This window comes from Pollachius pollachius, assembly GCF_949987615.1.
Source record: "Pollachius pollachius genome assembly, chromosome: 12".
In the NCBI taxonomy this organism is placed as follows: Eukaryota; Metazoa; Chordata; class Actinopteri; order Gadiformes; family Gadidae; genus Pollachius; species Pollachius pollachius.
The window spans coordinates 18,085,914-18,113,050 of NC_136945.1; the positions used below are offsets into that span (position 1 = coordinate 18,085,914).

General features: G+C 46.4%; 2 protein-coding genes and 1 long non-coding RNA gene across 3 annotated transcripts; all 3 read right to left on the reverse strand.

The window, feature by feature from the left end:
- Nucleotides 1-490: 490 nt before the first annotated feature.
- On the reverse strand, nt 491-3,569 carry LOC307083512 (THAP domain-containing protein 6-like; the record flags this gene model as incomplete). Its single annotated transcript, XM_079747421.1, is given in 8 exon segments — nt 491-1,377; nt 1,518-1,706; nt 1,821-2,031; nt 2,592-2,705; nt 2,822-2,937; nt 2,940-3,013; nt 3,491-3,539; nt 3,542-3,569. Coding segments are annotated over 7 exon segments (711 nt in total). The 3' UTR covers nt 491-1,377; nt 1,518-1,587.
- A 515-nt stretch (nt 3,570-4,084) lies between these two features.
- LOC307083425 lies at nt 4,085-5,828 on the reverse strand. Its single transcript, XR_013812278.1, has 4 exons — nt 5,795-5,828; nt 5,664-5,690; nt 5,018-5,040; nt 4,085-4,361 (listed from the first exon to the last, which is right to left on the reverse strand). It is a non-coding gene; the product is annotated as an uncharacterized lncRNA (long non-coding RNA).
- A 2,574-nt stretch (nt 5,829-8,402) lies between these two features.
- Nucleotides 8,403-25,472, reverse strand: erbb3a (erb-b2 receptor tyrosine kinase 3a). Its single transcript, XM_079748012.1, has 29 exons — nt 25,147-25,472; nt 21,348-21,505; nt 19,962-20,148; nt 19,365-19,490; nt 18,925-18,990; nt 18,434-18,552; nt 18,093-18,234; nt 17,620-17,736; nt 17,400-17,517; nt 17,218-17,291; nt 17,029-17,119; nt 16,850-16,867; nt 16,517-16,734; nt 15,790-15,922; nt 15,267-15,360; nt 14,872-15,026; nt 13,340-13,393; nt 12,704-12,845; nt 12,482-12,601; nt 12,293-12,391; nt 12,012-12,197; nt 11,762-11,917; nt 11,489-11,564; nt 11,179-11,325; nt 10,968-11,065; nt 10,676-10,861; nt 10,476-10,544; nt 9,950-10,214; nt 8,403-9,617 (listed from the first exon to the last, which is right to left on the reverse strand). The coding sequence occupies exons 1-29, from the start codon at nt 25,229-25,231 to the stop codon at nt 8,848-8,850; spliced, it is 4,269 nt and encodes a 1,422-aa protein (XP_079604138.1). The 5' UTR covers nt 25,232-25,472; the 3' UTR covers nt 8,403-8,847.
- Between the last annotated feature and the right edge of the window lie 1,665 nt (nt 25,473-27,137).

Genomic DNA, 27,137 nt, shown 5'->3' on the forward strand with positions numbered 1-27,137 from the left:
ATTTTGTATTTACTTGTATTAACAACATTCTTTCCTTAAATTATTATGTTTTACAGTGATTGTTTTTCATGTATTTTTTTTATGTATGTCGCTTTGGAAAAAAGCATCTGCCAAATATTTAAACATAAAACATATATAAACACCTGAAAGTTCTTATATCAGCTAAAACCACCAATGTGTTTCACTGGATTCAGAATAAAACCAAATTCTGTCTTACCCAACAATGTTAATAGGCCTATTTGAATATTGTTACTTGAATGAGTTATTCATGGTTACAATTATACTGTTAAGAAAGTATTGTCTTATACTTTGCCTAAAATGAGAATGCATCATAATACAAATCTGCTGATGGAATGTTTATTTGTGGATGGATGGATGGAATGGACTGGAGTTTGCAGGTGGGAATTGATACAGGAAAATGATCAGACCAACAGACAAACAAGTTAAATTCAAAATACAATAAAAAGCAGCCAGTTAAATGCAGACTGACCAATGTAGTTTATGCAAGGCAATGTGAATGTAAAAGATATCAAGGATCATACTCTGATCATGGCGAAACAAGACACCCCAACAAAGCACCATGCGATTTTGTTCATTCAAAGCAGTAATTGAATTTTCCATCACAACCATCGGTAATGTTGTGTTTCCCCTAGATTTCTTTGGAGCAGTGGTAAAATGTACAGAGTCATCGGACAGAGTCAAGGTATCTGCTGAGACCAGATTATTGTGCAAATGTGCCTTGAACTTGGCAGAAACATTTTTTTTTTGCGCAAATGCATATAGGGGAAACACTGTAATAACCCATTCTTGTAGACAATGGAACAATAACTTGGAACAATGGAACACATGCAAAAATGTAACATATGCACAACACTAAAATACCTACCATTTAGACGCCTACATGTACTTGGTGTCATACCATTTAGAAACATGTAAGACCTGAAACACACTGAATACAAGATAATTCCAACAGAAACAAAACTGAAGCAGTTAGGAGCAACTTCAAAATATGAACATGCTCCTAACTGAAATTCAAAATACAATAGAAGGCAGCCGGGGTTAGGGTTAGGGTTAAAACCCCTGAAAGAGGACTGTTTTGCATAGCTTCTTTCTCTTGCTTCCTTTCTGAAGTTCAAGAGAGGCGAGTTTGGCAATGTGGTGCAGCCTTAGCTTATGAAACACAGACACAACCAATGATAACAAGTCCAAATGGTGGTTGTCGATGCCAAACTGTGTCTCCTCAATGTGTTCCCCAAGCAGAGATTCATCCTCTGTTCCAATCTCCCCTCGGACGATGTGTAGGACTGTCAACACCTTAGGAGCTTGAGCTTGCATTGTTGAAGCTTGGCGGATCACCCTCTCTGCAGCTCTCAGCACCTTATAATAATAACAATAATAATACATTATATTTATATAGTGCTTTACACAGTGCTCAAAGACACTTTACAGAAGAGAGAAAATAAGAAAAAAAGCAACTTTAATGTAAAAAAAAAAACAACAAGATAATAAAATCAAACCTTCACTGTGCCTAGTGATGGAATCACTAGGCCGCTGTTGTTTTTCTGGGTCAGAAGGTGGAAGTTCTTGTCAAATGAAGATGGAACGGCATCTCCGACCAAGCTCCAACGGCACACAGCACAGGGCTGCACAGCTGCAGTCCTGTGTGTACTCATGGCCCTGCTTTGCCACGAAATCCATCTTAAGATCTGAAATGTTATGAGCAAAGATGAATTAGGCCCCCTCAGATAATAACCAAGGAGTTTAATAAAGAGAGTAACAATAACATGTACATGAATTTCAAAGTGCTAATTTTGTCTTACCTGAGTAGGATGCAAGCTTCTCACTGAGCTCTTCATGAATGAGGTTCTTTTCCCTCAAATCCCCCAAAAGACCCTTCACTGTGGTCTTTGTCCTCTTTTCTCTGGACATGGCATTCTTCTTTTCTCGCTCCAGACCTTCCACTCTTGCCAAATGTTCATTGACTTTGGCCTTAACAGCGGTAGGAGAAGCAGGCAAGGCATAGCCATGATCCTAGTAGAAAGAGGGACGAACATGGTTTGAGTAATGTTTCACTAGACATGGTTCTAGTAGAAAGAAAGAGGGGTGAACATGGTTTGAGTAATGTTTTACTAGACATGGTCCTAGTAGAAAGAAAGAGGGGTGAACATGGTTTGAGTAATGTTTCACTAGACATGGTCCTAGTAGAAAGAAAGAGGGGTGAACATGGTTTGAGTAATGTTTCACTAGACATGGTCCTAGTAGAAAGAAAGAGGGGTGAACATGGTTTGAGTAATGTTTCACTAGACACGGTCCTAGTAGAAAGAAAGAGGGGTGAACATGGTTTGAGTAATGTTTCACTAGACACGGTCCTAGTAGAAAGAAAGAGGGACGAACACGGTTTGAGTAATGTTTCACTTCACAAACATCACTTTGACACCACTAGTTCATGGCCCACATCCACATTCTTTCTTACAGTCATCAGCTATCAAAGCCAGTTATTTGTGAGTGTGTTTAATATGAGTGGCAGCAAAACAAGTGAGATTTCAATGTACAGGAACATTATGTATGATGTTTAAAGTAGAAACACTCACATCATTAGGCTGAGGTTGTGGGTGGGAGGTTGTAATTTCTGGGGAATCCTTAGAGGCCACGGACAGGCTTATGTCAGCTCTTCTGGAGGTAGACGAAGCCCTGCCCTTTACCAACTGAAATGAAGAAACATTATGCATAATACATAATACAATATATAAAAGGTTACGTTTGTTTGACAATAGAATATTTACATTTATGAATGCTAATAGCCTAATGATGATACACCTACTTTTTGGAGGTGAACCGGGAAGCTTAAGAGGGATGGAATAACACCATCACGCAGTCTGACAATCTGACCCGTCCTGTCAAAATCAGCCTGCTTAAAATGTTGACTGCAGACAACTGATAATCACTTGCAGCGAATCCTTCTCTCCTCAAAGCCACTTCCCACTTCTTCCTCACATCTTTGTCTTTGGGAAACCTTCAAAAGTGTCAGATGTAATCTAGGTCAGTGCTTATGGAATATGATTTATCAAGTCTCAGTTCATAGTTCAACAGTAATCACAAGATTACCCCATTCCAGGTGTCAGGTAAGTATGGCAGGGCCTTTTCCTGTTTATCACACATTTTGTCCGACAAATTTCACGAAGGTGGGATACACAAAAATGGGTTGGAAAGATAGACTAGCTATACTGTACAGCCACTGTCCTTCTGATTGTTTAGTTAGTTAACATATAGTAGCCCCCCTACACAATCTGGACTGTGGTCCTAACTTTTACCCCTGTTGGCTTTCACAATCTTTATCTTCATCATTTATTTATTCAAGTATGTCATTTTTTCATTTAATTGACAAGCAATTCTATTATGGTCATACTCTTATTTATTAGCCTAGCTGGCTACGATTTCAGTGCTATCGAAGACAAAAAAACTGGTCATATTCGGTAATATTAAATCTTACTTGTGAAAAGTAATCCCCCGATTCCTATTGTCAACGGTCCGCTCATTCGGCAGGAATACGCTGAACACCAGCCCGGCATCCTGTTTCTGCTGTAGACGCTACCTGTTGCTGCCATGGACCTGCTCCCGGCTCCCCACTTCAAGATGGCGGCCGCATTTCTCGCGTCCCAGCAGCCAATGCTGCGTCTATGATGGTTGTCTATGGTTGAAAATTATAAACGGATTGTGTTCACCACATTTTCTATTGATTTAGTTTTACAATTGGGCAGTGGGTCAGGGTTGGTTGTTTGGTTCATTAATCTTCCAGTACCAATGAGGCCTCAGGTACTTCCATTACTTACTTTTAATATGGTCCTTCCTAGTTTAAAAAGAATAAATCAATTACTGCGTCTTCACTTCCTTGACCATTGACAAGTAGTTTTGAGTGCTTGATTACTCAGCCAATTTGTTCAAGTGAAAAGTACCAACAGACATAGGTCTGTCGCTTTTCTGACAAATGCAATAAGTTGCTTTGGATAAAATTGAAACCTAATTATTCTCTGCGAGCCAAACTCAGGGCCTATTTGTCTAATGAGCAAGCATCACACAGATTCAGTTATGTGGTAACCAAAGTTTATTATGGCGTTAAAAACAGCTTTGGTTCTGGTGTTAAAAGATGGGTTCGTCCCGCAGAGATCCACATCTGCTGGTCCAGGGTCAGTGTGTCAATCCAGCGCTGGACCGTATTCTTTCTTGAAGACTGGCTCCACGCATGCTGCTTCCACGCTGGACGCCTGGGCCGACCACCGCTTCACCACACAGGACAGGAACAGCTGCTGGGAGAGGGCGTCTACTTTGACCTCTGCCTCATCTTCCTCCTCTTACGCTTCAGTCTGTTGGAAACAAGAAACTGGTTAGAAACTGGACACAAGATCCCAAAATGGACACCATCTCCCAGATTAGTTTTTCTGCCCTTAAAGCAGTACACTATGTACCAGGGAGCACCACCCTTTGAGGAGTGCCTTACTCAGTAGGGTTTTTGTACGTGACAGCCACCACCAAGCACTAATTTCTACTATACATGTCCCGGTACAGACTTTTACAATGTCCTAGATGACAGTTGTAACAAGGTCCAGCTTTAAGCAGCGCAAGAAGTCTACTGTATACCTTACTCTGAAAACAGGCCATGTCCATCATGAAAGACTGAACTGTAGCAATCATAGAACCACCATCCACTGAATAGTTAACATGGACAGCTGCTCCCACTAGCCTCATGGCTGCAGGCCACCTGACAGTCCACGCCTAGACATGGGCTTGACAGGGTGCGGCAAACCTGAATCAATAGACGCTGTTGAGGATCCCGTTAAGACTACTCTGGCTGAGCACACTGCATGTTAAGGAGTGAGGTTTGTAATCAATGCTAATAGGAACCCAGAGATGGCTTCTCACATTGAGAAGCTGAACAGAGTAAATCAGGCCCCATTACTAAGACATACATTTTCAAACATGACAAATGAAGTGTTCTGGTTTGAATGGTTGATAGTCTTACCTGCGCATGCGCTTCTTCCTCCACTGAAAACAAAAACAGCACACATTAGGCATCACCCCGTGAAGACATGCTATAGTAACAGTGTTAAAGGCAATTGTTATGGTGTCTTTAAGCAAGATCTTATGGACAGCCCGTGTGATTAAGAAATGTTATCCCAACACCGTGTTATGGAAGCATGTTATAGTAACAGTGATAGGGAGTCCTGTTATGGACAAACGGTGGTATGGTGCGGAAATCCTCTGCCACCTATGTCCAACCAATTAGAGTAAACTAATAAAGCTGTAAATATAAACCTCAGCATGCATAAAATGTACGTGTCAAACACCAACAGGGCGCTTTTCAGTCCTGCGTGTGATGTTGGTATGAGCTATCTGAAGCTAACAGTTAGCCTAAAGCAGCGAGGCGGGCCCAGTGCAACCACAACGGGTAGCTTCATAGTAACAGCAATAAAACAGGTTAGAGTTTAAGATCTGCACAGGTACCTATAACGTTAACAGGCTCATTCTGACCTTCGGCTATGATACGCAAATAAAATAGTAATACGCCATTAGTAACTAGTAGTAGGGGAGACAGCGGTAGCCTGATGACTGCAGGCTCCATTGTCAGGAACAATCAAAAAAATACCATTTCATTTTATTTGGCTTACCTTGGCTCTCATCGTGTGGAGATAAGTCTAAGGAAGGAAGAGGAAAAGGTGATTAGATACTGCAGATGGCAATTACATTTGGATGATTAAGTTGGATTCTGTTGCGGCTCGGGAGCCATTTCGGCACGTACCTCTGAGCGAGGAGAGCAGCCGAAAGAGGATGACAGAGCGGGAGAGGGCGCTATTTATGCGGAAACGGTCACCGTATCTACACGCCCATTTACCCTCAGTCGTAGGGAAATGTAGTTCAACGTCTGGTTCAGCGTGGATGCTCTGCGATGAGAAGTTCTGCCGCATTTTGGAAGCGCTAGATTTATTGGAAATTAATTCATTTACTGAATCGTTGGCATGGAAATGACAATTACAACTCTCAATTGACGTACAAGCCAAAATGAATAAAAGGATAACTTAAATGATATAAAATAATGGGGTCGCACTGGAGTTTGGGATGAGAGGTTGGTAGTACTGGGCTAAGGTAATTATTTTGTAGTTCATCGTGAATTAATGTGTCATTATGGGAAGACGTTCTTGATTTTTAAACGGCCATACCATTTAGACATGGCCAATACAGCTTTAACTATCCCAGTTTACATTGTGTTTATGCATTCTGATGTCTACAACCACTTCACTTGTGTTTTACTTCTCTTAAAGTGTTTGTCTTTATAATCCCTATATTTTGTTAATTTTTAGATCCAGAACAAAAGTACGTCGATATTTCTTTCCCCAACATGTATGACATATATTTTTACGCGTGGGTAGATTTGACACAGCAGTCATTTTTCCTGATATGTTAAAAACTTACTTTGACAAGCAAACATACTAGCAACTTTACCATGTGCTTCTCTCTATCACAGTAAGATATACATAATGGGTTCTTTCTGAATTGAAGGTCAAATAACAACAAATGTGTACAGTTGCCAAAAAACAGGGGTGGGGTCAACTTACCCACTGGCTCATCTTACCCCCACTCTCCCCTATATAGAAACAGAAATAGTTCAGTGTTGCCAAAGTAGACTGGAATGTTAATGTGTTCAAAAACGAAATAAATCCTATATATATTATTGTAGTATACTAAAGAAAATAAGATGTCACATTAAAAAACGATCAATGGCGATGCTAGAATTGTGTTTTTCACGCTGTATTAATATCAATATTTGGATTGCAATTAGAAGAATGAGTTAAGGAAGCGGTTGAAATTGATGTTCGTTTAAATGCATGCCTTTTCATTCTAAAAGGCAGATTGTTTTTGAAGATTCAGGTGTGATTACAGCTTTATATTTCTTCAGCATTCCAAACTAAGAGGACATCCTTTACATTTGTAAAGGGAAGTTTATCTCCAAAACTCCAAAATCATAGGTGCCAAGAGCCACAGATGTTCCGTGTTCTTCATCGTTCCGTTCTTCTTGTTGTGCTTTGGGTGGAACGTGGAGATGGATGATGGCCCATTTCTAGTGTGCGTCCCACCGTGTCCTGAGTGGGTGGTCCAGCATCTTCTACACGTCTTAAACAAAGGAACGGTGGAAACTTAACATGAGGTTAATCTGCTCTCAAAAACAGAAAGTGGGCTCAATGTAACACATGTTCCACACGATGCCCTGATCATCAGCTCGCGGCCAGCTCCCCTCCTCCTCCTCCTCCTCCTCCCCTCCTCGCAGCCCCCTGACAGACAACAGCAGCTCCCATGGACTCCCTCGACCGCTTCGATGGGCTTCAGGCTCTTCTTCAAGAGCTCTAAGAGGACTGCAGTGGACAAGTCCTGCGGCCGTCATCAGGGCTTAAGAAATGGTTGTTGTATATATATATATTTTTTTTTTTAAGATTTATTTATGAATTGTTATGCTTTATGGTAGCGTGAGAAAGACAGCAAGGTATGTGAGACAGAGGGGAGGACATGGACAAATGACGACGGGCAGGAATCTAACCCGTGTTGCTGCGATCCCCTGGTTGTAGAATGTTGATGCTACACGCCACCTAGGTGGCTTTACTGGGCTCCTCCAGACGCATGGTGGGGGTGTTGAAGCCGGTTCATTGTAAGGCTTGCAGATAACGACACACGTGGGCTCCGTGTGACCGCCTCCAGGCTGGTTTAACCTGTAGCACCCGGATCGTTCAATGTGTAACAGGTATGCAGCCTCACCCAGCCCCACCCCAATCAGATGGGCTCGAGCCAGGTGAGGCTGCTCAAACCAGCTATCTCCACACACACACACTCTACAATAGCCCTTAGATATTTTTTTATTGTTAATACCTCAAAGGGAAATTCAAAGAGTGGCTCAGCCTCACTGAGAAACCTGGGTGAGGCATTCATCTCCAAACTACATACTGCTACTCACAGTCCCTTGTGTGTCGTCCCCTGAGCAGACATCCATTCATAAGACCGTTCAGATTTAAGGGTTATTCACTGTAAGGGATTATTCAATGCAGAATAAGACACTGAAGTCTGCAATAAGGAGACATCCCAGATCTGGTCCTCCCCATCACAGCCAACTTCGTGTTCCTCAAACTCAACTTCCTTCTGATCCTTCCTGGCAACTGATTTCCAGGGTAGCCAATCAAAATGATTTGACGCTGTGTAAGTTTTATTTCTTATCCAACTTGTCCTAATCGATTGTGTCCATTCGGTAGAGAACCATTTGGCAGAATGACAAATACTTATCTTCTTTCGTAAGATGGTGTGCAATACAGTGTATCCTGAAACCCTTCATCAGAAGGCAAGAGACAACTACAAGACAGGTTCAGTGAAGTGTAAGTGAAAAAGGTTTTATTCCAAGATCATAATATTCAAGGTTTATTAAGTGTGTAAACCAAACATATATAAAAGGCCAATATCATGATTTGAGAGAGGTTTGAAAACATGAAAATTAAAAGCCCCCCAAATACTCTGCTAAAAAGGATTTCATTCATTTGTTCATTAAGTAAACACAGAAGCTCATAAAGCTTAAAGCTGGTAATCTGGCCATTTTTGTTGCATCGGTTCATTCAGTGCATTTTAGCAAAAAATACTCAGAAGCTCAAGTCTGTAAACATCCGGTAGTGTTTGTAACAGAAAATACCAAAAGGTCAAAAAATACAAAATACAAAAGGGGTCCTGGGGCACTGGGTGAGTGGGCTTCTGATTGTGTCCCACTTCAGGGTCCTTCATGCAATCATTCACCGGAGATGTGGGCTCCTTGGTTCAATCCTCCTAAGTACTCACAGTGTTCGACTTGAGAAACATCCTGCTGTGCCAGTAGTCAGGATTGTCAAAAGATCTGTCCACCCCGGCGGGTTCTCCGATCGCGGCCCCCGCCCGTACTTTAACGTACGGGTCGATTCCCGAGGCCCGCCGTCCCTCGTTGCCCTGGGCAGCGCGCTCCTCCTCTTCCTCCTCCCCGCCCAGGTTCTGGTACACGGCCATCTCTTCCCCTCCTCGCTCCCCGCTCAGCGAGTTCATGTCCTCATACTCACACGCCTCCCTTTGGCCCCTGCCCAGCCCTGTCCCCTCTTTCCGCTGTTCCAGTGCCTGTCGGAGCTTGGGCTGCCGGTTGGTGTACTGGTAGTTGTCCTCCGCCTCCTGGTAGTCGTCCTCCTCCACCTCCTCCAGCACCTCCCTGTAGACGTTCTCCAGGACCGTGGATCTAGGGGGAGCCTTGTGTGTCTGTAGAGGGAGGCTCTCCTCCGCCTCATTCCCCCTGATGTCCATGTACTCGTACTCCAGAGAGGCCCGGTCCTCTAAGGACGAGCCTCGGAGGGCGTCCTGGTCCTCGTGTGGAGGGTGACCTCCCAGGTCCCTCATCTGGACCCAGGAGCTGCTGTCCTTCAGCGGGCCCCCCGGGGGCTTTGCCGCCCGGGAGGCCGTGTGTTTGTTCATGTACTCGTAGTCTTCCTGGTCGGGGTCGCTGGGGGGTCCCTGAGAGTGAACGATGCACATCCGGTCTTTGAACGGAGTGACCTGGGCCACGAAGAGCATGGTGTCTGGGAAACGACATTTGGACAGTTAGTATTGGTGTGGAATAGATCTCTAGTTCTCTAGTTTAGATCTCATTTACAGCATCAGTCATCGATGGATTAAGGAAGGTTTGTATCTTTTACTGTGTTAATGATATATGCCTCCGTGTACTATCAATTATTCATCTCATGATTTTATATTATTTAATTATTCTTCGTGTTGAATATCAATGTGTTTCAGCCTGGTTGAATTAAGGATTCATAATTGTAATAACAATTGTCAGCAGTAGATCCTGTGTGTTGGAAGACTCAGATAAACGGACAGTGAAGCAGTGAGAAGAACAACCCGGTGGTGGTACCTCTCTTTGGGCTTTCCCCAGGAAGCACGTATCCGTTCTGATCCTCCTCGTTGTGTATGTCCGGAGAGGGGGTCTGCGGGGGGCCCCCGGACATGCTGTCTCTCTGGGACAGGTAGGCGCTGTCCTCGCGCTGGCGTTTCCTCCTCAGGCTTCCGGTCAGGGAGAAGTCCTCGTTCATGTCCTGGTCCGTGACGGTGCCGCGGCCCTCGGAGCTCTCAGACACCGTCCGGGCCGAGTTCAGCCGCGAGCGGGACGGCCACGCGCCCTGCAGAGGAACAGAAGCCTTTGAGGACCAAGGAGATGGTTCACTGGATACCATCTAATACCAGGCCCTAGCATGGAGATGGTTCACTGGATACCATCTAATACCAGGCCCTAGCATGGAGATGGTTCACTGGATACCATCTAATACCAGGCCTTCACCTGAAACCATCTAATACCAGGCCCTCTTCGTGGAGATGGCTCACTGGATACCATCTAATACCAACCACTATATTTCTCCCTCACAGGAGCTGATATAACTCACCTGTCCTGGACAGTCCACACCCGGGGTCATGGGCAGGTATCCAGCCATGCTTGATGTGTTTTGGATCATCTTTAGGAGAAAGGAGGGGAAGTTCACGTTTATTTATAACACATGGCAGTCCTTCACCAGAACGACGCAGTGTCCTTAAACGATGAATGGGCAACACGATGCATGCGTTCCCTAGTCCCTACGACACTTACCCTCATGCTTTCCATCTTGGAGAGGCGGGACATGCTCCGTGACGGGGACATGTAGAGATGGTGCGTGGACAGGCCCTCCTCCAGGGCCTCGGCCTCCTGGTCCTCCAGCTCTCCGTTCATCTCCTCCAGGTCGGCTGAGCGCTGCAGGTGGTCGTCAGGGGCCAAGTCTGCCGCGCTGCAGTCGCCCTGGGGCGAGACCGCGGGAGGAAGAAGGAGAAGAAGACGACGATGAATTACAAAGTCATGTTGAAGTCGTCATGCAATGGTGGATGAAGGTGATGAAGGTGCTCACTTTGATCACCAGATACCGCGGGGGGTCTCTGGCCATCCTAGTGAACTCATTGGCCAGCTCTTTGAAGGTCGGACGGACGTTCTCATCGATCATCCAACCTGTGGACGAAACAAGAATCCCAAAATGAACTACCTGAGAAACGCTGTGGTTCTGCTGAGCTCTAAAGCGTTCTTCTGAGCAGGGACAGCAGAAGATATGGAGAGGGACTCACACTTGACCATGACCATGTAGACGTCGATGGTGCAGATGGGGGGCTGGGACAGCCGCTCCCCCTTCTCCAGCAGGTCAGGGACCTCCTGTGGACGCATGGCTGGGTAGGGCTCCGTCCCGTACGACATCATCTCCCATACAGTCACACCTGCAAGACACCAATAGAGGATTCACATGATTCTCAAGTTATATTTCAGTTATTTGATAACAATCACCGATGCATTCCAATAAACTATCCAACCAACACAGCAGTTATCTACCATCGATTCTTTAGGTTATAAAGTTGTATTATGGTACAAAGCTGGACTGACCGTAGCTCCAGACATCACTCTGATGGGTGTATCTGCGGAATAAGATGCTCTCCAAGGCCATCCACTTGATTGGCGTCTGTAAAAACAGCCTTTAGGGTTTGATTTCATCCCTGGTGAACATGTTAACGTTCAGGGTCAATGATTATCAAAATGTTGTTTGGGTAATAGCTCAGAATGCAAGTTTATCCTGTTTTGATAAACTTTGATCTTTTTACTGCAGGACAACTGCTGTCTTTGCTGAGCAATAAACCCCTTTATGGTTGGACTACAGACCTTGACTTCGTTGTAGAAGTATTTCTTCTCATCTGGGTAGAGCAGGTCTGCAATGCCGTAGTCTGAGATCTGGACCATGTAGTCGTTCTTCAGAAGCACATTTCTTGCTGCCAGGTTCCTATGGACCATCCGATGCTCTTCCAGGTAGTACATGCCCTGAAAGATACATTTAGGAAAGCATCTTGGTTATCTGGAAGAGTGCAAACATTCCAACACACCTGAAGAAATGTTCACAAGAGCAGAAGTTCACCTTGGCGATCTGCACACACCAGTTGAGCAGCCTCTGGGGGCTGAGGTTGTTCTTGCGGTGCTTGATGTGCTCCAGCAAAGAGCCCTGGGAGCTGAGCTGGGTGACCAGTTGTAGGTTTTCCCCGGGGCATATGCCCAGGATCCTGACCACGTTGATGTGGTCCAAACTACCCAGAGACAACATGTGCTGCAACATGCACAGTCAAACATTACTATTATACTTCCATACTTCCATACACATATACTGTTTCTCAAAACGGGTTTGGATTGGAGTTGCCTTACGTCTGTCATCTCATGGAACTTCTGACGCCCTGTGCGGTCAGTGATAGTCTTTATCGCCACTGGAAGCTTCACCGTGTCCCCTTCAGGAATCCAGATGCCCTGAATTAAGGAGAACAACACATGATATAGTTACTGGATGGACCATTACCTATAGTTAGTTTACAGGGAGGTGCAGATTAAAGGGGTTACCTTGTGGACTGTTCCGAACACGCCCTGGCCAAGGAGCTTGATCTTACGAAGATCTGTGACCTTCAGGATGCGAGCGTGAACCTTTGCTCCTTTCTCAGTGGGATCCAGTGGTTCAAAACTCTGGAAGAACACAGAGGAGGTGTGAACACATACACATGAAGAACATAGACTCATGAAGAACAGGAGATGGAAGAACAGGCTACAGTTCGGCTTGTCACTGACCTCTCCGCTCTCCATGTATCTCCTCATGGCTCGTTTGCGACGGATGGCGAGACCGCGACGGTAGAGAACGGTCAGGACGAAGATGGAGAATGCCACGAAGAGGAGGGCGATGACTCCCAGCACGATGCCCGTGGTCGTTCGGCTGGGCGGAGATTTGAAAAGAAAATTGCACAATTTCCACTTGATTGTTGAATGTCTATTTTTGGTTGGCATAAATGACCCTGAGTGGGAGGGGTTTAGGGTGAGTTGGAGGGGCTTGGGGTGAGTGGGAGGGGTTTAGGAGTGGCGATAGTAAGATTCTTGTAAGCAAAGAGAGGTATTGGTTGTCGGATTGGTTATTGGATGTGATTTTATTGATGCGATTATTGAAATCACTATCAACAGATTTGTCCAGGTTATTTTAAACTATGAGCTAGCTGAAACGTAATGCATTTGGACTTTAATTTGGCTAGGGTTAGGCAATCCTAACCCGCGACCCCTAACCCTAACCTTAACCCTGGGAACTAGGCTAGACAATAATGCTTATGACTGTATTAACTAATGGTAATTGAATGTACCCTTACTGTAAAGAGTTACTGTATTTATTTAGCATATCAAATCAAACATTTGACTATGAGCTAGAAAAACTAAACTCACCTAGACATGGAACTCCGGGATTCCAGACAGTCTCCGATGTTTGGACCATCGCACCTGGAAACAGGAAACAGGAAGAGGGGAAACTTAGGTGAACCACGCCACTGCAGAGTGGTTTCCGGTGGGCTGCACTGGAAGAACCCAAAGTGTCCCACCCATCAGTCGGGGAACTCCTGGTAACATAATACTGCTTACTGGTGGATCGAGCTCCCTGCCGATGACAGGACCGCAGAGTCGCTCACCAGCTTCCGAAATATCGAGACTTAATTGTTCACAGTTCACCTAGACTCTGCAGAGCCTCTCTCCCCCCTCCCCCCACACCCCTTTTACTCACTTAATGTATGTTGTACTTCCTGGCACTTAAAAATAGTACTTAGTGTTTCCCCCACGTTCACACGCTGCTGAATTTTCTCCGCCGCTGCAATAAAAATCCTTCTCCGAATTTTTTTTAAATTTTTTTTTTACGTAGCTCCTTTTAGAAAATGTACAGCGCGTAACGTCAATTGCGCAGCACGCGGCACATCGTCACGTAACCAACATCAAAGAAGAAAAATACACAGCGAGTGTGGCAGTTGTTGGCAGTAGGCTGCCCTACACGGTTACAAAGTTACATTGATTCTAGCAGTAGCGAGTGAAGCGGAAGATCGAAGAAAGAAGGAAAGAGTGAGCCAGACAGAGAGAGACAGACAGAGAGAGAGAGAGAGAGAGAGAAAGTAAGTTGCTAAAATGTGTCGCTACATGACCACCAGTGTTAAAAACCCTCTGAGCCCAATCATTTTATTGTATCTATAAACCGCAACCTCCGTGCCGTTTTTCCTCTAGTATTGTGTGTGTATGTGTAGGCCTAGGTGTGTGTGTGCGTGTTGTCGCTCTTTTTGGGATAGCAACCATGTTTAGTGTTTAAGCATTAGGCAAAAATCTGTAAATAAATTGTGCAAATTATATTTGCGTTGTGGCATTTTTTGTTTAAATATTACTATACAAAAATATAAAAATCTGTAAATGAAGACACAAAAGGCAAAGCTACAACACCAATAATCCCATCTACAGTAATACACAGGACTGTTTGAATAGGATTTAAGTGCATATTCTCCTCTCAAAGTGCACCAGATTCATGCATTCCAATGTAAAGGGTACAAAAAAATTTGGGCCGGGGGGGCATGCACCCTGACCCCCCTAGAGGGTTCGGGGACCACACCACCGCTGCTGAAAAAAATCCTGCGGGAAACACTGACTTAGCATTGTTTAGCATCTTATCCTAGCTATCTTTGTTGTATAGAGGGAAGGGGTTAACCTCACGATTGTTGTGCTTGGCTTACTGTACCACAGTGATGTATTGTTGTTTCTCTTTCTTCTGACAAATGTACCTCTTGTAAGTTGCTTTGGATGAAACCGTCTGCTAAACACACTCAATGTTAATGTAATCACTGGGCTAGCCTCCTCCTCCTGGATCTCAAGTCCTGTACAGAGTGTATGGATGTATGTATGTATATATGTATGGATGGATGGATGTATGGATGGATGCCCCTGCTTACCCCTGGGTGCAGTTGAGATGGCAGGGCTCACACTTGTGGTGTCTGTCGGGGTATTTGAAGATGACCCCCCCCTCTCCCATCAGCCCCTTGGGGCAGGTGGACACGCAGTGGGGGCCGTCCTTGTTCCGGGCACACGCCACACACTGGTCTGCCCCCTGGTGGCCGGGAGGCAGTCAGGCAGGAGGAAGAGATAGATCGTAGAAGATTATGTTTAATATGCACGTTTGTCTATATGGATCTTTATATACAGATCTACACATAGAGAGAGAAATTCGTCTCGTGAAGCACCACTAGTTGGTGTCTGGGATCTGCTTATCACGACCTTGAGGATCTCGAGGAAGCAGCATTGAAAGTCTGGAGTGTTATGTAGTGCAACGCGGGCGTTAGGAACGTACGGGCCCGGTGCAGGTTGGCCTCCCAAGCTGCAGTTCACACTCAGCGTGGCAGGGCACGCATTCCCCTTCAGCCGTCGCAAACTCCCGCCTGTCGCTGCAAAGGGGAGGGAAGGGGGAGGACAGCTGGTCAGCACACCACCGACCAAAGATAACACGACTAAAAGGTCTGCACAGCCACAATTGAATGTTGTACGTCCTGGCACTGGTACATTGCACTTATTCATGGTACTTAATTGTGTAGCATCTACAGTAGCTGCTATCTTTGCTTTACACGGGGAATGGGTTAGCCTAGCGATTGTAATACTTGCACTTGGTTCTATGAACGTCTTTACTGTACCGACAGCGATATATTGTTTCACTTCTTATGTTACAAATGTACTTATTGTAACAAATGCACTTATTGTAAGTCGCTTTGGATAAAAGCGTCTGCTAAATGCCCTAAATGTAAATGTAAGGTCTCTGTACAGCCGCACATTCCCAAATTATGAGATTCCGTTGTTTGTCGTATTGTGGAGATACTGACCCTGTCAGGAACATGCACTGCTCCACGCAGGTGCCTCCGAGGCTGTAGTTCTTACAGGCGAGACACTGGCTGGGTCCCGGACCCCAGCACCCATCAGAGGAGCACAGGGGGTCGCAGATGTGGCCTTCTTTGTCTTCACACACGGATATCAAGCGTTAAAAGAAAAATGACGCTTCCACACCGAACATCAGTTCTTAATGAAGGGATCTGAGTCGAGGCTAGGCTAGGCCTAGCGCTCACTAAGGCTAAGCTTAGTGCTCACTAAGGCTAGGCTAGCCTTAGAGCTCACTAAGGCTAGGCTAGGATTAATGCTCACTAAGGCTTAGTGCTCACTAAGGCTAGGCTAGGCTAAATGCTAACTAAGGTTTGGCTTAGTGCTCACTAAGGCTAGGCTAGGCTTAATGCTCACTAAGGCTAGGCTAGGCTTAATGCTCACGAAGGCTAGGCTAGGCTTAATGCTCATGAAGGCTAGGCTAGGCTTAATGCTCACTAAGGCTAGGCTAGGCTAAGTGCTCACTAAGGCTAGGCTAGGCTAAGTGCTCACTAAGGCTAGGCTAGGCTAATTGGTCACTAAGGCTAGGTTAGGCTAAGTGCTCACTAAGGCTAGGCTAGGCTTAGTGCTCACTAAGGCTATGCTAGGCTTAGTGCTCACTAATCCTAGCCTTAGTGCTCACTTAGGCTAGGCTTATTGAGCCCTGATTGGAGGACACCGGCAGCCTCCTCTCACCACATCGGCCGCGGGCTGCGTTCCCCTTGACGTCGATGTTCTTCATGCGGCCCCTCGGGTGGGAGCTCTTGGTGGACAGGCGTGTCCAGTTGACGTTGTCTTGGTAGCAAAGCTTTTGGTTCCTCGTAATGTAAACACCGCCGTCATTGATCTTCCTCAGCGACCGAAGCCCGAGAGACGTCAGGGACTTGATACCAATCACCAGCAGAGCGTACCCCCTGACGGAGGAGGTGGAGGGGAGACGGGTTAGTGGGGCTGCGGTGGGCTGAGACTCTGAAGGTACAGGCCAATACTATCCGGTACAAGGGGAGTGGGGGGGGGGTAAGGATGTACCTTTTAGAGTTGGATCCTCTGGGGGACAGGGAGAGGTGACGATAGGACGGGGGAAAAGGGGAAGGGTGTGAGAGACAAATGAAGATATTAGAGGCATGCTGGTGGTGTTCTGCTCGGCGGGGCGGTTACACATACAAGGAGATTAAACAGGTAGAAGAAACAGGTGGACAAGTGTTTACTTGTAGAGGGTCCTGCCCTCGATGGTCTGAAGGTTAGAGAACACGGACAGATCTGACATGTTGGTCGGCCAGGACTGGATGTTCAGGTAGTCTGGGGACAGAGGCCTCGTTTATCAGGAGATTATGACAGCAGAACGTACTTTAGTGACGGATATTAAATCAAGACACACAAAAAGGAATAGCACACACCTGTGATCTCTCTGACGGTGCTGAAGATCTTCAGCTTCTCAGGGTCGATGGCCGGAATGTTCTTGTAATCATCCCTGCATGGAAGGAATAATGTGAACATTATTATGATATTGATGATAATCATGACTTCCTCCAGATGAACGGATGATGTCGTAGTGGGTGTCCGGGGGTGTCCTGCCTACCCTTTGATCCCGGTCACCAGGAAGTGGAGGCTTCCCTGGATCTTGGTGCAGTTCCTGAAGCTCTCAATGTTCAGGGCGTCCACGGTCTGCCGTTCGGCCGGGCCGGTCCCGATGCACACTGAGGGGACAGAACACAGCGCCTGTCACCGGGAGAGTCCTCGCGAGAGAGGAGGTCACACCAGAGACTCAGACACAGATCAGGGGTTAAGGCGGTCAGCACCTTTTGGACAGGGACCTCCACACGGCTCGCACCTCTTCACTCCTTCCGTCTTCTCCACTTCCATCTTGCCCTTGGGGCAGCTGCTCACACAGGAGCTCTCGTCAACCACGAAGTTAGCTGTGCAGTGAACGACACAGAGCAGAGCTTACCACCACGGTTACACCTGGTCTGATTGGGTTGGGGCTCCGCTTGGACTGGTGGGTTGAGATACAGTCTGGGTTAGGGTTAGGGTTAGATGAGTTGGGGGTTGTGGGTTGAGTTAGGGTTACAGTCAGGTTTAAGGTTAGGGTTAGACAAGTTCTGGGCTTGTGTGTGTTGAGTTAAGGTTAGGGTGAGGGTCAGGGTTGGTTGGGTGTTGTGTGTTGTGTGAGGGTCAGGGTTAGTTGTGTGTTTGGATAGTGTCAGGGTTAAGATTAGGGTCAGGGTTAGTCAGGTGTTGTGTGTTGAGTGTTGGGTTCCACCCCCACACTCACAGGGGCACTGCGCCACGCAGATGGAACCATACTGGTACTTGGCGCTGGGGTTCCGCTCCAGCTTGAAGGTGAGCTTGCTGTAGATGTGTGTCTTGGGGCACTGAGGCACGCAGGAGCCCGAGTTGTTGAAGTTCCTGCAGGCCTGGAGGATGGAAACACCTGAGTCACTGAGACTCTGTGGGTTAGCGAACCCTAACCTTAACCCTAACCCTAACCCTAACCCACGGTAGGTCTGTTGTTTTTTTTAGAGATAAGAGTCCAGGGGGGGGGGTTAAGTTAAATCTTCATCTAAATGGTATTATTTCCTTCTAAAGACAACTGACGACTTGCTGCATACTTACAGAGCAGTTTGTGTCATGGGGTCCCGTGCAGCCCCCCGCACACTCCATGTGGCAGCAGTCGCCCGGACTGCGTCCGAAGCATCGGCCGTTACACTGTGGCGCGCAGATCGTCTTGGTGACTACAGACAGAGGACCATTAGCTACAGAGCTTCGGCTTCAGCTACAGTCAAGAGGTGCATTAGCTACAGTCTTGGTGACTAGAGATAGAGGGGTATTAGCTACAGTCTTGGTGACTAGAGATAGAGGGGTGTTAGCTACAGTCTTGGTGACTAGAGATAGAGGGGTGTTAGCTACAGTCTTGGTGAATAGAGATAGAGGGGTATTAGCTACAGTCTTGGTGACTAGAGATAGAGGGGTGTTCGCTACAGTCTTGGTGACTAGAGATAGAGGGGTGTTAGCTACAGTCTTGGTGACTAGAGATAGAGGGGCATTAGCTGGCCCGGTGACACAGCATCGAGGGGAAAGAACCATCAACACTCTCCAGTACTCACGGATCTGACAACCGTCCGCCTCTGGACCCCAACAGGGCACGTCTCCGCAGGCCTTATGACATTTCTCTGAAACCACAGGTAAGACTCCATCAGCCTCAGTGTACATTTACATTTAGGGCTTTTAGCAGACAGTTTTATCCGAAGCGGCTTACAGTAAGTACTTTACAGTAAGGAGGTTCATAGAATCAAGGGCCAAGCACTAACAATCGCTAGGTTAACCAATTCACCGTATACAACAAAGATAGCCAGGATAAGATGCTACACCATGCTAAGTACTATATTGTACGTGCCAGGATGTACAACATACAATAAGTGTGCACATTAAGTGCCAGGACGTACAACCTACAGTAAGTGTGTAAGAGGGGAGTGTACTCAAATGCAAAAGGCAACAGGTGCCCCAAGCCGTTCCTGTGCCACTGCGGCCCCCTGCTGAGACTCACTCTCTGGTCCGTTGTCGTTGAAGATGATCTCACTCGAGGCGTCCTTCACGATGTCCAGCCAGTTGATCTGAGGGGCGAAGCTCAGGAACTTGTTCTGGATGATCTGAACACCTCCCTCCAGGATCTCTGTCAGATGATACAGGGAGAAGACACACACACAGACACACACACACACACACACAAACACACAGAAACACACAAAGGTAAGTTAATGTCAAATACAATTAGCACCAGGCAACAAGCCCCGACTTGCAGCTGATGCCGGGCACACGTGTGTTGATGCGGTTTGATGCGGTACAATGTGGTACGATGCGCTATGACACCGGAGCTCATGTTTCAGCGGCAGTTGGGAGCCCAGACATTCCGGGAGGTTCACGCCACTCAGAGGGAGTGGTGGCCCTACACAGTCCTACCTGTCAGGTGTGTGAGGCCCTACAGTCCTACCTGTCAGGTGTGTGAGGCCCTACAGTCCTACCTGTCAGGTGTGTGAGGCCCTACAGTCCTACCTGTCAGGTGTGTGAGGCCCTACAGTCCTACCTGTCAGGTGTGTGAGGCCCTACAGTCCTACCTGAGGTGTGTGAGGCCCTCCAGTCCTACCTGTCAGGTGTGTGAGCCCCAGCTCCTGCAGGCCGTACTGCCCGTCCTTCTGGTAGTTGACCAGGACGGCCAGCGCGAAGCGGCCCTCGTACAGCGTGGTGCCTCTGATTACGCGCAGGTTGTCCAGGGGCAGACGGCTGAACTGGTTCAGACCGATCAGGATGTAGCCAGTCACCTCTCTGATGGACTGCAGGGGGCAGCAGAGGGAGGGCGGGAGGACGCAGAGAAGGAACAGTGATGAGGGGGGGGGGGGGGGGGGGGGGGAACATTGTTCATTATTACATTGCTTTAAGCTGACTGCTGCGATTTAATCAAAGTGTCTCTAGGGGGGTTCAGTTCTCTTGGTGACTTAGTGTTTACTGGTGTTTACTACACGGACGTTTAGTGCTTCAGTGTTTCCCGCAGGATTTTTTTCAGCAGCGGTGGTGTGGTCCCCGAACCCTCTAGCGGGGTCAGGGGGCATGCCCCCCCGGCCGAAAATGTTTTTGTACCCTTTACATTGGAATGCATGAATCTGGTGCACTTTGAGAGGAGAATATGCACTTAAATCCTATTCAAACAGTCCTGTGTATTACTGTGGATGGGATTATTGGTGTTGTAACTTTGCCTTTTGTGTCTTCATTTACAGATTTTTATATTTTTGTATAGTAATATTTAAACAAAAAATGCCACAACGCAAATATAATTTCCACAATTTATTTACAGATTTTTGCCTAATGCTTAAACACTAAACATGGTTGCTATCCCAAAAAGAGCGACAACACGCACACACACACAGGCCTACACACACACACACAATACTAGAGGAAAAACGGCACGGAGGTTGCGGTTTATAGATACAATAAAATGATTGGGCTCAGAGGGTTTTTAACACTGGTGGTCATGTAGCGACACATTTTAGCAACTTACTTTCTCTCTCTCTCTCTCTGTCTGTCTCTCTCTGTCTGGCTCACTCTTTCCTTCTTTCTTCGATATTCGCTTCACTCGCTACTGCTAGAATCAATGTAACTTTGTAACCGTGTAGGGTAGCCTACTGCCAACAACTGCCACACTCGCTGTGTATTTTTCTTCTTTGATGTTGGTTACGTGACGATGTGCCGCGTGCTGCGCAATTGACGTTACGCGCTGTACATTTTCTAAAAGGAGCTAGGTAAAAAAACAATTTTTTTTTAGATTTTTATTGCAGCGGCGGAGAAAATTCACGTTCACGTGAATCCACGTTCACGTGTGAACGTGGGGGAAACACTGCTTTGTATGCTCCTCTTTGTTTCAATCCACATTCCTCAGGTAAACAAGGCCACTGTGGAAGACCTGCTATCACCGTGGAAACACAGGGAAAAGGGGGAGCTAGCTGTTGTTGATGGTTGCCCTGGCGTCAGCGCTCACCTGCAGGAAGGAGAAGTTCCTGGACGGTTCCATCATAATGATCTCCAGGTTGCCCATGACGATCTCACAGCCAGTGTACATCTCCTTGATGAGCTTGTACTGCATGTCTGAGCTTCCTGTCATGCTCAGAGCGTTCTTGGTCCCGGAGCAAACCGTTACTAGAGGAAGAAGGAAGTGTGTTATATTACCGATCATCCGACACCCAACATCGAGATAGCACATCACTGCTGATTTCACCAGGCGTACAATACAGCTATCTACTAATCAATAATCCACTACATTCATACTTCACAATTGATTTCTTTGTGCCGATTCAAACAAAATAAATAAATAATAAAAATAAAACAAACATGTGTTTTATCGAGGTCGAACCCATGTGAATAGAATCTAAAGCATGTAAAGGGAAGGCACAGCCGCACGCATGAGTCCCACTCTATGTGGACGTTTCTATGGCACTTTGTTCTAAACGCACAATATCAACGAGAGCACTGTAACTGTAAACAAACTCAGGCTTGTACGAGCACAACATACAAGGCCTTGTCTATGGGCGGCCGGCGACTGCTTTGCTATTCAAATCTCTGTCCGAGGCAGACAGAGAGGAGGAGGGACATGGGAAGAGAAGGACTAGCGCAGGGAGAAAGTAGGAAGCGGGGCGACGCCATGGATGGTGAGTCTGACGTTTGACAGAAAACCACATGAGTGGCCACTGCAAATCAATTCACACGTTGGTTCAGGCTCTCCCAATTAGATATACAGTGAGCGATTGTAACCCACTTCATAACCTTTCTTAAGCTAATCCTGTTCTAAACCTACAGGATTATGTGTTCAAGTCAACAGTTGAGCACTTTGGCCTAGCATACATTCAAAAGATACACATCATAAAATCAGAGCAGGCTTAATCAGGGAAACATTATGAGGGCCACAGAGTTCAGGCCAGCGGGACTGTGATTGCATGTAGCAATAAGCTAGTTATACAACCATCATTTAGATAACAGGCACTTTTATTGTGTTTTTGAGACAGAAGGGTTCAAAAGCCCTGTTCCACCCCGGGCAGGGCCAACTCTACAAAATGGACTCTCTAAACGGCCCACAGAAATAAACAAATACTTGAAGCCTGAGCGAGATGGGTTTTCCTGGCCGAGTCGCGCCCACGCATTCTACAAAGCTACAAACTCTGACAGCAGCCAGTCCAAGGCCTTGGGAGTGAAACAATGTCATCGGCTCAAAGGTGAGCCTTTATTTGCGGTCTGCGTAGCCCTGGGAGTGTCGCTGTGTTATCAGCGACGGCCGTGCGCTTCAATGGGCTGCTGGGAAACGCCATGAACACCTGCACGTTTCATAACGAGCTCAAGGGGCTGAGAACACAATATGTCACCACAGAGCTGGCTCAGAGGCGAATGCAGTGGAGGGGGAATGCGGACGTCCAAACAACAGGTCCACACCTACAGCATTGTGTGGCTGTTCACACGTCGCACTGCGAGGCAACAGGCTGAGTGGGTTTCTCTCAGAGCCGCTCTCTCTCTCGTGTTGGCAGACAGAAGACGCAGAACGGGAGAGAGAAAGGGAAGGCTGGAGATACACACATCCAGACGCGCACACACACACACACCACTCACACACGGGTTACACATCAAGACACCCACAAACCACACACACACACACACACGCACGCACAGACACGCATACGCATACACACACACACACACACACACACACACACATACAATGGGCCTATTATGAAGCGGCGCAAAACAAGTGTCTTTTGTAGAACATCACGATTTGTGGCCGAAACTCTTCCCCTCTGTTCAGCTCCTATTAACCTCTTCCCCTCTCCCCATTAGTCTTTGCATTTAGCTATAACAATATCCTAATACCCCCCCTACACACACCCACCCTAACCTGATGTGGAGCGCCGGCAGCCGTCCTTGCCGTCTGTATTAAAGTGTAACCCAACACATCAATGAGACTCAGGTTCGGCAGCGTTGAGATTCAGCCGAAAGCAACGGAGGAGGGAACAAACAACTCATAAAGGAGACAAGGACGTAAACAGAAACTTGGCACGGGGGGGGCAAGAGATTACCGCATACCTGTCCCTCACACACACAGCCGTGTTGTGCACGCTGTGACGTGCACAGGCCCAGCGACACCTGCACATCGGTGCTAAATGAGAGAGAGAGAGAGGCAGAGGCCGCCTGCCGTCAGGGCCCAGTTCAGACCGCTGCCTGGACCCCGGGCTGCCTGAAGGGGAGACGCTTGTTCTCCGAGCCGTGTGGGGGAGGGATCAGGGTTCGCCTCACTCCGCGCCGGCCTACTGAGTCAACAGGCCCGACGGCATTTCTATGTCGTGAGGCATGACTGTGTGTGTTGAAACACAAAGCCACACCAATAATAACCACGATTGGCAGATTCCCCCGAGAACACAGAAAAAGCACAGTGATTTATCCTGAAGGATACAAACACATCGGACATGAAGGTGATGAGAGATGAATCATAGTAGAATGTATCACACGTCCATGACATCATTAATCCCTACCTCTCTCTTGGATTAGCCCACCTGTTGTTTTGGCAACAGGTAGTGATGTGCGTTAGAGTATTCTCGGACCGGTCCTGTGTGGATGAGAGGTGGTGGTCTCCCTGGGCGACCAGCCTGTTAGTACGGTACCCCCCCCCACTAGCACCACCACTTCCCACCCACCAGGGGTCTCAGGAGGGCTGGGAAATATCTTATTACATATTGCTCATATTGCTTATGAATTGTATATAAAGGTATATGATATTCAAACTGCAGCTGTTTGATATTTCATAATCATTGCAGTGTAGTCCCAGAATAAAGCTGGACCTCGACGAAATCTAGAGAGCCCTGACCTTTAGGGGAGCCCTGACCTTCAGGGGGTCCTGACCTTTAGGGGATTCCTGCTGTCAGGACCTCCTCTGCACGATGATGGACAGATATCCATTGACCATTTACAGATCAGCAGTATTTCCATCACACCTGTTTTGAAAGTAATACGAACAAGGAAGGACCTGCATGGATTTCTCCAGCTGTTGTTGTTGTGTACATGTATACATGAATACATATGTATACATGTACACAACCTGCTTTGCATTCCAGTACCGCAGTAGTTCATACTGAATACTGCACACAGCATAATGATGCTGTGCATTTAAATGACCAGATATATAAATATGTTAAAGTTAATCATCACATATATTCGATGTAATGTATCGTTTTTGTGATTTCCAGGTGTTCTCATTTAAATGGCATGCGCTTGGAACTGAATTCTCCCTGTTATTTCCCTGAATGCCCACCGCTTTATTTACCGAAGGTGATCGGAGCCACGTTGTACATGCAGAGTTCACCGAGTCACCGGGTCACCGAGACATGAGTCACACCTCCATGTGCCTATGGATATATTCTTATTGGCACAGCAGAAACAGGTAAAGTCAAGAAATGATGAATACGAGTCTCCCGGCTTGCTATTTTCTGAACAAAAAAGCTCCGAGATTGGTTATCAGCCGATACCACCGGTGGGTGGAGATAAGTGAGCCGGAGACAGAGACGGATCACCGGGGCAAACACGGAGAGGTGCGGCTGACGCACAGCAAACAGGTTCTCCGTAGGGAGAACTGGTTTTGAACCCAGCAATGATTTGGAGACTTTTTCTCGTAAGATCGGGAAAATGTGCCAAACGAATCGGATCATATGTGGAGTTCACAGAACTGGTCGCTCACTGTTTGTGTTATTTAGACGTTTTGAATGACGCTGTCTCCACTATTTGGAGGTGGATTTCGAACCTACCTTCCTGCGTCTGAGGGGAGGATGGTTGGATGAACCATAGCAGCACGATGTGTAGCAGTAGAGGCTTATAGTCGAATGGGGTCATTCTTATCCGAAGAAATGTGGTTTGACGCAAAGTCCAACCATGAGTTCTTGGTTATCTTCTCTCGATGAAAAGTGTGCTCCGTTAGCTCAGAGGCAGTCCATGTCGTCTCTGGTGTTCACGCTACCTTCTTCAATTTTCTTTAATGTTTTTAAAATCCAATACCAAAATCCTACCTCGCCGTTAAATAAATCCTCGGGAGAGGTCCGGTTGGAGCCTGGATACTAGTCCAGAGCGCATTCTGGGTGCGTGCGTAAAATCACTACTGCTCACACTGATTGGCGCGGCGCCTCCAACCAATCACAGGCCGAGCGTGTTTTAACTGAAGGGCATGACCGACGTGACAACAGGGCTTGGCTCACATGGACCTCACAGGACACATGAACTAGAGCCTCACTATGAAGAACACACGATGCTGCAAAACAGGTTTAAAGATCAACAACAAGAACAACAACAACAGCAACAGAGCCACTCTGTCTTTTTTTTAGACAATTTTATCTTTATCTCTCTCTTTATTCTCTCATAAAACGGTATTGTTTTATGTTTATCAGGCCGGTAGAATAATTAGGGTCCTAGTTCGATTTAGCCAGCATATATATATGCATATACATATACATTTATATATACATATACATGAACACACACATATATATACATATGAGGGCTGTCAAACGATTAAAATGTAACCTAGCGATTAATGACATAGTATTAGTGAGTTAACTCACGATTAATCAAATTATATATTTTAAATCCACTCTAATTGGAGTTAAATCAGATAATCAAATGGAATGACATATTATCATTCATATAAAATGTACTTACTAAGCAAAAACTAGACCAAGCGATCTTGAGGGAGTTGTATGGACTCACCCAGTGTGGGTTGATTATGAAACTTACGGAACACCGCCGACTTGGGAATTGTAAACAGGCTGTCACTTACTGCTATTGTAATCAGGCAGCCTCTTTCTGCAAGTGTAATTTAATGTAAAGTAAGTGGAACTAAATACAAAAATATATACATATATACGTTTATATATGAATAAATAGTCCGGAGTTAGGTCATTCAAGCAGTGTTATTGTATATCGTCACCATCCCTTCAGTAAATTGTCTTCGACACAACAGATAACGACTTATAGGTAGTGCCAACGAAATTGAACCATGAACCTAATTAATCTGCAGGCCTAATGATATATAGGTCCAACCTTTTACGAGAGAACATTCGGATAAGGAACGCATTGTCTTAAGAACATGGATTCCTATTTCAGGAACACACTGTCTTAAGAGAAACAACCGTGTGCTCCCGTTTCAAACAGAGACAGATGATTGGCCAGGTACTTAAGGAGAAATGTTTGAGTCTTTTGTCCGGGGTTGTTTTGTCACTGGAGCTGTGACATAAACACAGTCTGACTGAAGTGGAGGAACCGGGTGGACCGCCTGAGGAACCTGGACCGGCCTGCTGGTCCAGTCAGCCTCTTACAAACCCTCCTCCGACCTGGGACCCCAGCAGGCCCTGGGACCCCAGCAGGGATCCACTAGACACTTGGGGACCTAGGTCTACAGGGTCCAACTAGACCTCTAGAACCTAGGTCTACAGGGTCCAACTAGACCTCTAGAACCTAGGTCTACAGGGTCCAACTAGACCTCTAGAACCTAGGTCTACAGGGTCCAACTAGACCTCTAGGACCATGGTCTACAGGGTCCATCTAGACCTCTAGGTCTACTTTATGCCTCATGACATCTTAGGTCTAGCAGACTATGAAAGAATAAAGTGATAAAAAGGTGATTGATTTCCAGACAATACAATTTGCGTGTGCCAAAATCAAATGGTTAATATTTCACTACACTTCGAGGAAGTAAAGACATATTTTCAGTTTGATGTGCCCTGGATAAATAGAGGGCCACGCACTG